This window comes from Macaca mulatta, chromosome X (genome assembly GCF_049350105.2).
Source record: "Macaca mulatta isolate MMU2019108-1 chromosome X, T2T-MMU8v2.0, whole genome shotgun sequence".
In the NCBI taxonomy this organism is placed as follows: domain Eukaryota; kingdom Metazoa; phylum Chordata; class Mammalia; order Primates; family Cercopithecidae; genus Macaca; species Macaca mulatta.
Window position 1 is genome coordinate 138,518,393 of NC_133426.1, and position 16,558 is coordinate 138,534,950.

Genomic DNA, 16,558 nt, shown 5'->3' on the forward strand with positions numbered 1-16,558 from the left:
ACCTGTCTCAGCCTCCGGAAGTGCTGGGATTATAGGCATGAGCCACTGCACCTGGCCTAAATCTCCTTTTTTTTTTTTTTTTAAAAAAAAAGAATGATATGTTGATTAGGAAACACTCAGCAAACATTTTAGGCAATGTTCATAAGGGCAAGTGAAAAATCTTAACACAGACGATCATAGTAGAATAGTAATTTAATTTGAGACTCATAAACCAACTAGAGAATGACTTTTATTTGTATGCATTCTGCTTCTTAGATGACAGGAAACTGTATGTACATGGAAGTAATACAGAAAAGCATTTCATCTCTAGCCTGGGAGAACTGATTTGATAAATTTAAACAGGTAGCTAACTAGGTGTATCTCTAGTTTAGTACATTGTTAGGCTGAAGTTTTTAGTTGCTCTCTGTGATTGTCAGGGCACTTTGTATTCACTTCAAGTCACTCCTGGTGTTCCCACTTGAGGATTTCAAGGAAGTAAGAAATCTTCTTTTAAGCCTTGATATCATTAGCACATTATTTGCTCATTATTTCCTGTAACACTCCTCCTCATCAATGAGTCACTGATAGGCCTACACACGGGCCAGTCTTTGTGAAATGCAAAAAGTTATTTTATAGCTAGAGCATTCATAGCTTTATTAAGGTAGGAAGGCAAGTGCAAAACAATTCAACCTTACTCAACTTGGTTCTTAGTTCTGGAAGGTTCTTTTAGGACACCTGAGTTGAACCCTTCCAGGTCAAATCCTGTGAGAAATCTGCCTCCTCTTCCTTACATCTATTATGTTTTTACTCTCAGTCCCAGAGTCTTACTGGGGGTCTTAGTTAGCTTGCTCAAATTCAAAGAACTAGTTTTTTTAACCTTGATTCTTTCTCACATTTTGCTCTCCAGGTCCCCATTCTGTGAGAACTCCAAGACTCATTCTGAATCTGTCTTCAATTTTCTTGTTTCTCCTGGCCACCAATTCCTAATGCCCCCCTCCACAAGTTGACCCATTTTCTACTAACTAGATCTAAACTTTTATCCTTCATCAGTGTTGGCTGTTATCCTCAAAACTGTGTCATCAATCACATCTTAACCTATTATAGGCCCTATCGATGATACATAGACTATATTGGGTGTAAACAATGTTTAATAATATGTGCACAAAGAGTATGGGATATATTGCTTGTGTTTTGACAAACATTGTGTTTCTAATCTTGAGTCATCCCTCGGGGTTCCAGGATACCTTCTTCTCCTGTGTATACCAAATTGGTGCATACTCAAGTCATGCAGTCGACCCTGCAGAACCCACATATATGAAAAGTCAGCCTTCCCTATACATGGGTTTCACATTCAGGAAATATTGTATCTTTGATCTGTGTTTGGTTGAAAAAAATTCGTGTGTAAGTGAACCTGTACAGTTCAAACCCATGTTGTTCAAGGGTCACCAGTGCTAATTTTAGAGACATGTCCTTAGAAGAAGTGTTGCAGACTTCATTTTTAAAAATATAGGTATGTATAGTAAATGCCAAAGTCCTCTTGGTTTTACTTTAATCTCCAAGTTGTCCACTTTTAGTGTACAAAATTAAATGAGACCCATATGCTTGCCTGGGAAAAATAAGGATAATTGGTTCCCTGTAATCACGGATACAAATTTCACATCCATCTGCTTAGTGGTTCTCAAGTGCTGATGTCAAGACTAATATTCAAATGACTACACAGGAATCATATGGGATGCTTTTTCAGAAGTATTGCTTGCAAGGCCCCAATCTTAGATAGGCTGAATCAGTAGTTTTGGGGTAAGGCCTAAGTATCCACATTTTAAAAGTGATATAAGCAGTTCTAATGTATAGCCAGGATCAGAGAGCACTTAGAGAACTTGTAAGAGTTCTTTCAGCTCTCTGTTTCTGTGGTTTAAGTATCCAAGAAGCCTTCTATCTGCTCCTGACTTTACACAGAAGACAAACAAGATGTTCACTTAACATTGTTTCCTTCTGGACTTTCTTCAGAGTATTTCCATACTAAATAGTTGTTGTTGTTATTGTTGTTTTAGTGGTAATGATACCTTCTGAATAAGACTTAAATTTCTAACAGTGTACTTAAAGCTGAAGAGTGCAAATTCAAGTTAAATAACAGGTAAAACAGGGCCAAGGAGTAATCTGATTGTCCTGAGGAGGTGTATCTGTGAGGTTTTCGTTTTTGTAGCCCTGTTTTGGTATGGCATGTGGAAGTCGTCTGCCATTAATAAGTCAATATGAGGTTAATTTAGCAGTTCCTCCTATTTGACACTACAGAACATAGAGCTCTTTTTTGGGGGCAGCTTTGAGAAGGCAATACAAACGCAGATAGAGTAATACATTGTGATTTTTGCAGTAGAGGTAAGGAATATTTAGAAATTTCAGTGTTTTTTATTATTATATTTAAGTTCTGGGGTACATGTGCAGAACGTGCAGGTTTGTTACATAGGTATACATGTGCCTGTTGGTTTGCTGCACCCATCAACTCGTTATTTATATTAGGTATTTCTGCTAATGCTATCCCTCCCCAAGCCCCTACCCCCTGACAGGCCCTGATGTGTGATGTTCCCCTCCCTGTTTCCATGTGTTCTCATTGTTCAACTCCCACTTATGAGTGAGAACATGCAGTATTTGGTTTTCTCTTCTTGTGTTACTTTGCTGAGAATGATGGTTTCCAGTTTCATCCATGTCCCTGAAAAGGACATGAACTCATCCTTTTTTATAGCTGCATAGTATTCCATGGTGTATATGTGCCACGTTTTCTTTATCCAGTCTGTCATTGATGGGCATTTGGGTTGGAATTTCAGTAATCTTAAACGAATATTTGATTTGGGAGCTGACTTTTCTCAGAGGTTCCAAAGAATGATGGGAATGATTAGGCAAACTAGATTCTTTATTTAAGTGGCTTTTAATTGCATTCCTTGGGATGTTTGCTATTTATTTACTTGATCTTTGCCCTTGTGCTAAAAACAGGAAGGAAACCTGTCTTAACAAAGACTTAGGATACTTTAGTTTAAAATGATGAAGGGGGAATTATAACTTTTGTATTATCTATCAGGGATTCACGATTAGTAAATGTGGCAGGGGTCTCTATCCCTTAGCTAGCTAGGGAAGTGAGGTTATATTAGTGAAATCTTGTTTTCATGATTCCCTCCACTCTGAAAGTTGGTGTTTTGTAGGAGCAGTGTTAGACCCAAAATAAAAGAGTAGGAAGTGCAAACATTGTGTAAATGATGGATCTTTCTTTTTTTCTGTGTCTAACTTGCTATTCCTCAATTTAAAATCTTAAACTATATCCATGGATTAGGGTTTACTTCAGTGCTTCTTTAAAATGCAAAATGTGATCTGGTTTTAAATTTTTTGATTTACATATTTGCAAGAACCCATTTATTGTAGGAAGCAAGGAACAGCCGTATCCTCCCTCAAGTTGACTGTTTCAATCAAATCCTTTTAAAACACTAATTAGGAAGATGAAGATTTCATTTTTGTTCCTTAACAACAGAAGATTCTTGTTTAAAGTTAATGAATACATACACTTCCCAGAGTGTCTTATCAGAAGATATATCCTATGTGTCTTCAAATAAATGATACATTTCCAAATTTTAGAATTGTTTTATAACTGTGTCAGGAAAACGGAAATACTTTTTTTCCAAAGGAATTTATAAGGAGTGAACCCATCACCAAACTATGTAGTAAGTATTTTTTCCACAAGGTATTACAAAACCAAGAACCATCACCAAAAGTAGGAAGAGGTAACTGTGGGTTAGCCACTATGTATTAGTAGTCACAATGAAATACAAGGTCTTGGTAAAAGAGGACACCAAGGAAATCAATAATGATGGCACTCAAGTTTTTGAGAAGGTATTATAACAAAATATGAGCATTAAAAATGCATTTGCAACCTACTGGAAGCCTAAACTATTTTTAAAAGCCCGTATGGAAAGCTCAAGATGTGTTTGTTCCATGTGGGTACTGGAGGTGGGTGGGGATACACAAGTAGCTTGCAGTTTCAGAGACTTCTATATGGAAAGTACAACTTTTAGAAATGGAAAAACATCCAATCAGAAAGAATGGGGAAGCTTATAAGGTAAACAGGTCATGTACAAACTGTATTTTAGGCTGTGTAAAAAGAGAACTTGGTGAAATTCTTTAAAAGCAGTCATGGGTCTTGGAGTTACCTCAAAAGGTAGTGGTTTACTGGAGTAGTAGTGTGTCCATTTGGTGATCATGGTGCAAAGAACTTGATAAGAGAAAAACAATATTTTCAGTGGCCCCTTTGTCTAATAAGGAAGATAAAAGGGACACGCTGACTCCATAATAGTCTTCTGAAATTGACGATGAAATGAAACTAGGTAAAATTGTAGTAAATGAACAGATATTCTATGTACAGTTGACAAATTAGACACAGATAGCTCACCAGAACTTGATAGAATCCTCCTATATTTTGAAGAAACTCAAAAGTTTTTGATTAATAAAGCACTTAATGTGCTTTTGGCAGGGTTGGCCATCTTGAGTTTCTACTTGATCAGCAGTATATTTCCAGCAATATGAGTTTAAGTAAGTATAAGTATATAAAGTTTGTCTTGGGGTAAAATTTTAATTCAAAATTGTATATTATAAGATACAGAATATTTCTGAATCAGGAAACAACAGTGAATTTATAAATCTAAGTCATGCCTATACATTTGTTAACCTTAAAAGCCTACGCTTATTCCAGATTTTATTGAAGTGTTAAATTATTCTGGATCTTCACTGTGAGATGAGTTGTGAAAGTTCAATGTATTACCATTTTCTCATGATTACTAGCAATTAGTACAAAGGTATAGAATCTTAGTTCAACTATTGATGATAACATTTCACATAGATAAGATTCCAACTAAAGAAAAATAAAGACCTGTAAAGCCTGGAGTCTTTTGCGGTCTGTATTATTTAGATGGCGGTTTGGAAGTAGAGCTAAGATGATTGGGATATGCGAGTTGGAGAGAGAGGAGAGTTAAAAGGTAATATTGGCAGAATGTTAGAAACTTAAAACAGTTCACCTTAGCTTAGGTTAGATATTCTCCCACTATTGCTACATTTGCATTAATGTGTAAACTGTGTATAATCAGCAGCTTTATTCCAAAAAGTGCCTGATGTTTTGGCATGCACCGATTGTATTTGCTGTGTGAGAATGTTTGTGGTAGCAGGATCAGCTAAGCTCAGTTAGTGTGTGTGTTTCACTAGAATATGGACTAGCTGCCTGTTTGGGATTACAGTTGTTCTAACAAAGCACATATGGGGAGTCAAAGAAGTTTGTATGCTTTTACAAAAATTTGTTATTGTCTTATGTGATTTAGTTTCCTTCATTAAAAAAATCTGATTCAAAACGTTTGTGTTCTTTCTTTTTCTCTCTCCCCACTCCCTTTAGAATAACATAGCTGATCCAGAAGAGCTGTTCACAAAATTAGAGCGCATTGGGAAAGGCTCATTTGGGGAAGTTTTCAAAGGAATTGATAACCGTACCCAGCAAGTCGTTGCTATTAAAATCATAGACCTTGAGGAAGCCGAAGATGAAATAGAAGACATTCAGCAAGAAATAACTGTCTTGAGTCAATGTGACAGCTCATATGTGACAAAATACTATGGGTCATATTTAAAGGTAATGTGTGTGCTGTATTATTTAAGTCATAAGGTATTTTCATTAGAAGTTTTTTAATTCTATTTTTTTGAAAGGCAATGTCTTAAATTAGGATTTGGCAGTCTATGGCCTCCAGGCAGAATCCAGCTCCATTTATAGTGCCAAATAAACCGTTGTTAGATTTAGCAGCTGTATCCTGAATGCATCCCAGTACTCAGCTGCACCCCTTTTCTACACCTGAACTTTTGGTTTGACGGAGGAGCAGAAATGCAGCTGGTCCTGGAGACATATCCTTTGTCAGGAAAGAGCTATCCCCCTGCATTTCCAGACACTATTCTCAATGGTCTTGACTGTCTCAACCTCAGAATTGATGGAACATGTAAGTATGTCATTTATTTCATTGAGTTGTGGTAGTTATTTACACATTTGTCTCCCCCACCAGGTTGTGAACTCCTTCATAGCAGGTAGTTTAGCTTAATCAGTTCTGGTACTTACATCCCTTGGCACAGGGTATGGCACATCTTAAGCACGTGATAAATATTTGTTAAAATGGAATTAAGTGGAATAACATCTGCCTCTGCCTCCAAATAAAAGTTGGATTTTTACTGGTTCCAGGATCATGGGATTAGCAGATACCTAAAGTTCCAGCAGATGGAGATGTTACTACATAGCAGAAAACTGGTTGGTAAAACCCAGTGGTTCTTGGGTTCCATAGTTAGAAGTCAGGATTTGTGTCTGTTGAAATGTGAACAATAAATAGCTGGAAAAAAAAAGCCTCCACGAATTCTAGCTTAGTTTGCAGTTTGAATCATTTTTAAATTAAAACTGTTTATCCTTGTATTGCAGTTTTTCAAATGAAGACTGTACTAGATCTTTGCCATTCAGGGTTTAAAAGGAGGGAAGTGTTTGTTGTTACTGGTTGATCTATAGGCCAAAAAGAGTGTATCTATAACTAATTAAGCTGTTGACCTGCGTAAAAATTAATGCTATCATTTTATGCTCTGCTGACCAAATAAAACTTCGAATATCCATCTATACCTTTACCAAATAACCTGTCTTCAAGTTTACAGATTCTTTCTTCTGTTTGATTAGTTCTGCTATTGACACTTTATTGTATTGTGTCATTTCATTCATTGTATTTTTCAGCTCTAAAATTTCTGAGTTTTTAAAATGATTTAATCTCCTTGTTAAATTTATCATTTTGTTCTTTTATTGTTTTCCTGATTTCACTTGTTTCTTTGTATTTTCTTAAAGGTTGCTGAGCTTCCTTGATACAATTATTTTAAATTATTTGTCAGGCAGTGTATAAATCTCCATTTATTTGGAGTCAACTACTGGGAAACTATTGTGTTCTTTTGGTGATGAGATGTCTCCTTGGTTTTTCATGTTTATTATTGCCTTTTGTTGACGTCTCTGCAGTTGGTAGAGCAATCGCCTCTTCCAGACATTACAGGTTTCAATGTGAAAAGACTTTCCTCTGTAGGACGGTGTGAGAGCAATGGCTGGGTGGGTTGCAGTGGTTCTGGCTCCAATGAGGGCATAGGAGCATAGTCCCTGTGCAGCTTTGTCATTTGAGATTAGTGTTGACAAAGATTGCAGGGATCCCCAGTGGTCAATACCTTGGGTGTCTACAACAGTGGTGAGGGCTGTTTGAGGTCTTTGGTGGCAAGAACTGCTAGGGTCCCCCCAGTCTCTTTTTCTTCCACAAGAGAAATCATTGCTGAGTAGATCCCTTTTGGCATTGGGTCTGGCTTGTGGGCCCACTTGAGGTGGCACTAATGTCTAGTGAGTGATGCCCATGGAGTGGCCACAGAACTAAGGCTTTAAGCATAGGCATATCTGGAGGGACATGCTCTGGGGCCCAAGCCAATAGTAATACCAATGTCCTAGGTACAAATACCCACTACTGCTGCACAAGGCTACAGTGGCTGTAAGGGTGGGGTGGAGCCTAGCTATTTGTAGCATCTGAACTGGTGTCTGGAGCATAGGCACGCTCAGAGGTACCTTGTCTTCAGAGCCTGGGATGTGAGCTAGCTCACTATGCCAGTGATTGGCTCAAGTGTCTGAGCTGTGGGTGGGTGTAGTACAACCACTCAGCTGGTCTGGAGTCCAGAACTCAGGCTAGCTTTCAGTGGTGACTGTGTGGATGTCCGGAGCATAGGCACACTGAGAGAAACCTTGGTTCCAGGGCCCTGGGGTGTGAGCTAGCTCACTGTGGCAGTAGCTCCAATATCTGAGGTATGGTTGAGATCAAAGAAGACACAGAAACTGGGTCTGTAGTGCGGGCACTAGTGGAGCAGCCATGACTTAGAGGTCAGGAGCCTGCACCAGTTTTGAGAGTGGTGGCTTCTTTCTCCATGTGGCTCAACAATGTCTTCTTCTTGAGATGAAAGAGTTTTGTAGTCATGTATCCCTCTCTGGGGTTCCCTGGCAGAAATGGCTGTTGGCTACCTCAGCAGCAAGGGAGGCCAGTGTCTTCTGCAGAGCAGGCCACTGGGGACCATGATGGCTTCTGCTGTGTAGTGATACCAGTAGCCTCCACCTTTTATCTTTGTTCCTAGATATTTCCTGGCCTCTCAGGTATGCTGATCTCATCAGTGATCCTTTCTGTGGAGATATTCTTTCTTTTTTCTCCACTGTGTTGCTGCAGATTGTTAAATGGGTCCTTGAATCCTTCCAGGGTTACTTGGGTTTGTGGATAGCTGTCTATATTTGGGATTTTTTTTATGTATATGTGGAGGAAGGGGGTGATTAAAACTGGTATCTCCTCTGCCATCTTGGTGACTTTGTCATCACTGTCTTGATCTATCTGTATCTATATTCGTTAATACTGATATAGAAATTCATCACAAATTTCACTGCCTGTTTACAAAACCTGACTTATTCTAATATTAGATGTATGTGGAATGAATGCATAGTAGAATGAATCATTAAACAGCCAAACAACCACTATGTATTATACACTGTATTAGGTGCTGAGGATAAAAAAAATGATCAAACTCACTACTGCCGTCAAGGCACTCATAGTCCAGTATTGCACTGAAATGATGCAGATTCTATGGTTAAAGTATGCACAAGGTATAGATGATACACAAATAAATAAGTAGTCACTTCTGTCCTTTTCAGGAGTGGCATGAATAAAAGGCCTCCAAAAGGAGGTGATAATGCTAGTAATTTCTATCCAATTTCAGCATTTACTTATAAGTGTTAGCTCTTGCTGTATTTTACTACATACATAATTATCTGCTCCTTTGTGTGATAATTTTGCTGTAATATTTGTTCCTGAAAAGCTAATTCAGCCCATCATATTCTTTTTTAGAGATCTCATGAGTGATTACGCAGTCTCAGTAGTTTTAGGTTCTCCTCCTAATTCCCATACAATTCCTTGGTGGTACATAGCCCCAGGAATTTGTTGTCGTGTGTGTGTGTGTGTGTGTGTGTGTGTGTGTGTGTGTGTGTGTGTGTGATTTGCTCATTCTGGTTTACTCTTTCTGGATTGAATCCTGGTAATTCCAGACCCTCTCTAGGGCAAATCTGAATCCTTGCTACTTTTAGGCACCTGTGACAAATACACTATTTTTGGTTGCTGACCTAAAATATTAAATAAGCCCTATTTAAAATGGCTATTCCATAATATATTGAAAAATTGGTACTGATATGGTTTGACCATTTTATTGATTGCTTATTTATTCATATTCAATACTCCCATAGAAAATGAGTTACAGCTATATATTCTTTTCCTAAGATTTCATATAGGGTGTTTTTTAAGTAGCATAGTAGTATACATGTGCTAGTCACCCAGTATTTACTTAATCTTTAAATAATTAAAAACTAGTTTTTTGTTTGTCCCAAATTTTGATTGTAAAGTGTACTCAGACCAGCCAGTGCTGGTCTTGACAAACCATTGTCCAAGATAGCTTCTTAAGGGATTAAATTGAATTATTTTTATCTCCTTCACCCATCATTAATTAAACTCTATGATGTAAAACACTACTTTGAAGAACATGTTGCTTCATGATAAGATTGTAGAAATGTGCAGCTGGCTTATGTTATTTGTGTTCTGAATCTATTTAAAGTAAATAAATGTGTGTGTATATACATATGTCTCTCTACAAGACATATGTATGTACACACAGAGAAAGAAATATTCTGTAATCTTACAACATTTTCATACTATTTATTTAAATCACTTTCTTAAGTTGACCTACTCTTTTACTTATCATATATATCACAACATAGTATGACTGTTTGGGTTTGTATTTTTTTCTAAACTAAAATCACATCAAATACAACAGGGTTCTGTTCCATGTAGTCAACATAAGTCAAGGCTACATCCTCTTAGTACCATCAGGGAACTGCGTTATCAGTCAACTTACATACTTATTGTGGCCCATTGTTTCATTTCAGGTAACATGGAGAATTTTGAGTCAAGTTAATTAAACAAACTGGGAAATGGGTTGTTCTTACCCAGGATGTCATCCATAACTAAGACCTCACTGTAAGCTGGAGGAAAAGGTTATTACATTTGAGAGAAAATTATATGCTCTTTGAAACTGTATGCAGTTGTAGTGATTTCCTTGAGACATGCAAAAAATGTAGTAGGTATTCATTTTGACTGAGCTCACTGTATAACTTCATTTTTAAAAACAAGAGTTAAAAACCAGACAAACACATCAGTATGACCACAGTGTTTTCCTTTAATTTTAGTTCACTGGGCAGATTTTCTTGACAAAGTTAGTCTTTATGAAGAGTGCTAAAATAAGCAAACCCTTCCCTTCTGATCTCATAATATTGGAATAATCTTTTATAATCTTTAAATATTTTTCTAGTTCAATGTAAATCTTAAAATGACACTCAGGCATTGAATAGAATTTGAATCATGCCTTTATTTGCTGCTGAAAATTGCCTTTAGATTTCTGTGTATGTTAAGGAAATATTGCTTCCCACCCACCATCACCAATATTTATGAAAAAAAGAATTGAATAAAGGAAAATATTTCAGAATCATCTGTATGACTTTGTGGCCTTCTCCTTATTTTTCACTGAAACTGTATGTGCTTACAGCCAGTGTATGTATGCTCAATGCCTCTGGAATATTCCTTTATTGTTAACATTTCTTTTGGAGTTCTCTTATAAAACTTGAAGAAAATGGAGGCTGGAAAGTTTGTTCCTTCTTAAAATGTTCTTTTCTCAAAATAGGAATAGCTTTAAACTTAATATAATATACCTCTAAGAAGCCCCATGTTAGATTCAATCCAACAGACGTTTATTTATTAATGCCCACTATGTGTATTCCTATTCTTTTGCATATTATGGTTAATCTCATCTACTTTGGTCTGACAACTTCTAAATTGATGTCTCTGGTTTCATCCTCTCTGCTCAGCCCCAGATATGTGTTTATAACTTGCCTCATATTAATAGCCTGCTTATCTGTGAGTACATCAAGTGCAATAACCCTCAAACTAGGGAGGTAGCATTTGAACTAAGTCTTGAGTATGATTTTGGTAGGGGTTGGAAGGTGAGAGTGGGGTAGGGACACAGCATTCCAAACGGGAAGAAATGACTCAGAAGTGGTAAATTTTCTATCCATATTCTTGGCAAGATGATCTCTACTGTCACTTCCAGTTTTATAAAATCTTACGTGCTGTATGTTTTTTTTAATCAGGCAAAATAAACACTAAATTTGCCATTTTCTCTGTCTCCCAAGCTGGAGTACAGTGGTGCAATCTCAGTCCACTGCAGCCTCCATCTCCCAGGTTCAATTGATCCTTCCACCTCAGCCTCCCGAGTAGCTGGGACCACAGGCGTATGCCACCACACCTAGCTAATTTTTTGTACTTTTAGTAGAGATGAGGTCTCACTATGTTGCCTAGGCTGCTCTCAGACTCCTGGACTGAAGCGATCCTCCCACCTCGGCCTCCCAAAATACCAGGATTACAGGCATGTTGTGCAGCCCTCACCACCACTGATTTCCAGAACAAATAAGGATTCCTTATTTTCAGATCTAGAAATTGAGTAGTTGTAATTTTAATGCTTAATGGTATATACTACTTTGTAAAGTCACATTTCAAGCTTTCTATGAACATGTTTTAGTGACAGTTGGCAAGCTTCTGTTTTGAATTAGTACAAACAAAAAGGCACACATTGTTTTTAACTTGGAAAACAGGTGCTTTCATTCATGCAGAACTGCAAAATAGACAGGCATGTTTTATAAGATCTTTTTCTTTTAAATGTCAGGTGAATGGGAAGCTCTCTGAATTCATATGATAGAGTATAGTACTTGTTAGAAACAAACTTGTGGCAAAAGAAACAATTTTTAACCTATCCACCATTTTAAGAACGACTTTTTTCTTCTCTTGCAAAAAGTGTAAAGATATGTCAGATTCACAATTCTCAGGTTGTGAGTGCCTAAGTTCTACACACAAATACAAGTTATATGAACCTTTCCTGGAACTCCTCTTCCCTCACCAGTACTGTGGGAATTTATTTCCTCTATTTCCTAATGTAGACTTCACTGCTAACCAAAACTCTCAGCTTTCTGCTCGCAGTGCATGCTGGTCATCTATGGCAGGAAGAGTGGGTATCAAGATTACTGGAGGAAGTGGTAGGGGAACACTGTTCCTCCCTTTCTCTTACAAATTCTACATAGTGTCAGCATACGGAAAGGAGAATCATTTTGTCTTAGTTAACTGAGCCCTGCCTTCATGGCCCAACCCTAGGCCACATCCCATTCTCCACACTACAACGTCAGTTCCACTCTGATTCTTCAACTCTCTCCCATCCCCTAAGCACTCATCATCATGTCACTGGAGTCCATTCTCTGCCTTGATAAAGTCACATCCTCATGGAGATGCCTGGAAATTTTAAATTGGACTCCTGAATACCTCCCAGGGATTTTTGAGTTTGAGGGCTACTGGCAGTAGCTTGAGAGTCTTCACCCCGCAGCTGGGGTTGTGAAGGTGAGAAATGTGTTTCTGGCATCCCAAGTTGAAGCACAATGCTGAATATATTTTTTCACTTGAAATATTGTTAAGATATAAATAGTAGTGAGTTTCCCTGGTACTTTTCATGCTATACTATGAATGAATACATTTGTGTGAAATTGTTTTTTGGGAGGACTACCCCAGGAACCTAGGCATTATTTTTATGGGAAATGCTTGCTTTTAAATTTCCCAACATTTTACTTAAAAATCAACTTTTGGAACACAGTCCAGTCACTACTTGGCTGCCACCAGTATAGTAAAATCAACCATTCTACTTCCAGTCAGTTCTGTGGTCCCACAAAAATTCAGAGAATACCTCTCACAAAATGGTATGGAGAGAGAGGTGTCCCTTGTATTTCAAACTATAGCTAAAACAAAAAGGGTTTAATGGTTTATTCCAGTGTTTAACTGATGGTACTGAATGGTATGTGTGTGTGTACACCCGTTTTAGAATTTGTATACATATATTCCTCCCAGAAGCCCCATTTCCTCTTGTTCAGCTCACAGAGAAGTTAATTCCACCTGGAGTAATCATATGTTTTTGAAGCTACACCCTCCCTTTTTCTTATCCATTTACATCAGAGGTAAAATGAACAATATTCTTTCTAGGTTCCATGTGTGTACCAAAAATGCCTGTTAACCATAGCTGATAAAAGTTAGAAGTACATCAAAACAAATGAAAGCCAACAACTGAAATAAGGCAAAATGTCCATTGTCCTCAAACTCAAACCCAAAATTTGTACAAGCCCTCATTTACCTCCTCATTCTTTAATGCAACTGTATTTTCTTTCCAATATCATTCAAAATAATTATTTAAAGCTCTGTTTTTTTAATAAAAATTACTAATAGTTCAACAATAACAAACAGTACTTTCATTTGTTTAGCTATATCATAGGCAAAAAGGTATGGGGGTAGTCTAAGCTCAGAACTTAAATTTGGAATGTTCTATGGAAAAAATATATTCTGGGTTCCCAAGCAACCACTTTTAAACCTATATTTTGGAATCTGTTCTTTATTTTTTTTTTAATTTTTAATTTTTGTGGCTACAAAGAAGGTGTAAATATTTATGGGGGTACATGAGCTATTTTGATAAAGGCATATAATGTATAATGATCACATCAGGGTACATTTACTCTTTATGTTACAAACAGTCCAGTAATACTTTTCTAGTTATTTTAAAAAGTACAATTAAATTATTATTGACTATGGTCACCCTGTTGTGCTATCAAATACTAGATCTTATTCATTTTCTCTAACTACTTTTTGTACCCATTAACCATCCCCAACTGCCCCTCCCTACTATCCTTCCCAGCCTCTGGTAACCATCCTTCTATTCTCTATCTTCAAGGGTTCAATTGTTTTAATTTTTAGCTCCCACAAATAAATGAGGACATGCAAATAGAATCTGTGCTTTAGTATGTGAGATTTAATATTTTTGCTAGTATGTTATTTTGGCTCAGGTTTGTAATTATTAAATTGTTTCATGGCTTTACAGGGGTCTAAATTATGGATAATAATGGAATACCTGGGCGGTGGTTCAGCACTGGATCTTGTAAGTATTTTAAAATAATTACACACAGATGCAAATGTGTGCATATGCACATACCTTATTTTTTTTAATTGAAGATCAATGGCTTTTGGGCATGCTAAGTGGTTGCTTTAGTTAGTATGTTCAAATTAAATTCTTTTTTCATGACCACTACCTTATGTAGGTACAGATGTATTGTACGTTTGGACATGTTGCTGGCATCCTAAGACTACATAAGAATGCAAATACCTTAATAAAATAAAGTATCCCAAATTAGAAGGGGATGTGTGTGTCCGTTGCTGTCAGTTTGACTTTTGCAAGCTTATCCCTGAAAAAAACTGAGTTTTCTTATATTTTTAAAAAATATGTAATTGAGATAACTGTCACTAAAAGTGATTTTTATGAACTGAATGTTTGTGTCCCCCCAAAATTCATGTGTGGACATCCTAACCCCCAATGTGATGGTATTAGGAGGTGGGGACCTTGGGAAGTAATTAAGTCATGAAGGTGAATTCTCATGAATGGGATTAGTACCCTTATAAAGGAGGCCCCAGAGAGCTCTCTGACTTTCTTTCCACCACGGGAGGATGCAGTGAGAAGAAGACCTTCTGGAACTCAAATCTGCCAGCCCCTTCATCTTGGACTTCTTTCCCAGTCTCCAGAACTGTAAGAAGTAAATATTGTTTAAGCCACCCAGTCTGTGGTATTCTGTTATAGCACCTGAATTGACTAAGATAGTGGTACTAGGGTTCTAACCAAGGTAGGCCTACAGATCCAGTTCTTTGCAGAGTTCTCTCTGCCCCTCTATAGGTTATTTGGGAATGTAATGGCATTTTGGGTTGTCACAATGACTTAGAAGTGCTCCTACCATTTCAGTGGTCATGGATCAGAATGCTAAAAATGCTAAAATCCTGCAGTGTGCAGGAAAATTCAACCCAATGAAGATGCATTCACACACAGAATGCCTTTGAGAAACACTGGTTGTTCCCCAATTTAGTATGATCCTATCAATGTTGAGTTTCTTTCCCATCCTTAAAAATCTTTATTAATATGATACTATGTTTAAAATTCAGTATGACTTATGAGAGGCAACTTAGTGTAGTAGAATGACCACTGGGCTGGCCTAGGGTGTTGAGGTTATAGGTGCCTGTGAACCAGACACAAACTTCCTGGACTTAGGTGTTCTATAAAACAAAGAAGTTGCACTAAGTTATTTCTAAGTTCCCTTCCATCTTTAATATTATATGATTTTTTTATTTGCATGCTTCTGCCTTAGAAATTATAGCGTATGCTGTTTCTAAGAAAGTGTTTTGATTAAAATAATCAAGTAATATTTTAATTCTTATTTTTTTAGGTGGAGATGAGTTTTCCTAACTGAAAGTGATTAAATATTTTTAAATGCTTTAACCCTGACTGCCAGTGACTCAAAGTTTCAAATAATTTTATGAACAGAAATGACCGTAAGAGATTTTCTTTCCTTTAGGCAGAACCATATTTAAACCATTCTAAAGAAATGGTAATTAAACTTGATGGAGAGCCTCATCTACTACTAGGAATTCATGTCAGTTTAATCAGTTGCTGAATTTGGTAATCTTTCCTTGTGTCTAATCTAGTTCTTATATCCTAAAGCCTGAGTTCATTTTTTTTTCTCTCCTCTCTAGTGAGAGAACACCACTGATGTTTCTTTGTGTAATAATCCTTCATGCATATGGAGTCAGGCTTCATTCTCCTCTTGAAGTTAAATGATCTCATTTTTATTTGTCTTGTCACAGAGTCGTATTATTCAATAGTTTTTTCATTAGCTCTACAAGAAGCCTCTCAATTGTTTCATTATCCTTCTTCCATTTTTTGAATGTTAAAAGCCCTTTCCAAATTTATCAGTTGTCTTATCTGGTCCCTTAGGGTGCTCACTATGTCTCTTCCCCATTTTGGAAGCATTGGCAAAGCTAGGCGACTCTGTTTAACAGGATCACTGATAGCAATGTTAAGCAGTGAACACTGGCCTAACCCCAACCAACAACCCAAATCTGTGTCCCCTAGTAGTAGTTTGGTCAGTTTTATGAAATCTCCAAGTTAAATGATTGTGAGATCTTAATCTCATCCTGCTATTCTGAACTCTACTTAATAAAACAAATAGCCATTAGTATCAGTTTCAATGAATGAAAAATGTTGTTAGTACTGTATTGGTTAAGAATAAAAAAACCTAGGTCGTAAACCCAGCACAAACACTGACTGCCTGGCAAATATTGGGCAGCCCTTTAGCCTCTTTTGTGTCTTAATTTCTTCACATGTTAAATGAAGAAATTGAATCAGTAATCTCTAATTTTGTGTTCTTAGCTCTAAAATTCAATAATATTGTGATTTAATTAGAAAACTCATTTAACTAGAGTTTCCAGGGAGAGCAGATAATGAGAAAATGTGCTATTCCCTTTTCATG

General features: G+C 37.0%; 1 protein-coding gene across 2 annotated transcripts in view; it reads left to right on the forward strand.

The window, feature by feature from the left end:
• Nucleotides 1–16,558, forward strand: part of STK26 (serine/threonine kinase 26) — a 55,688-nt gene that overhangs the window by 28,486 nt on the left and 10,644 nt on the right. For both annotated transcript variants that reach the window (XM_015128177.3, NM_001261722.1), the window contains 2 exon segments: nucleotides 5,402–5,632; nucleotides 14,089–14,145. In XM_015128177.3, coding sequence (XP_014983663.2) covers nucleotides 5,402–5,632; nucleotides 14,089–14,145 — 288 coding nt within the window.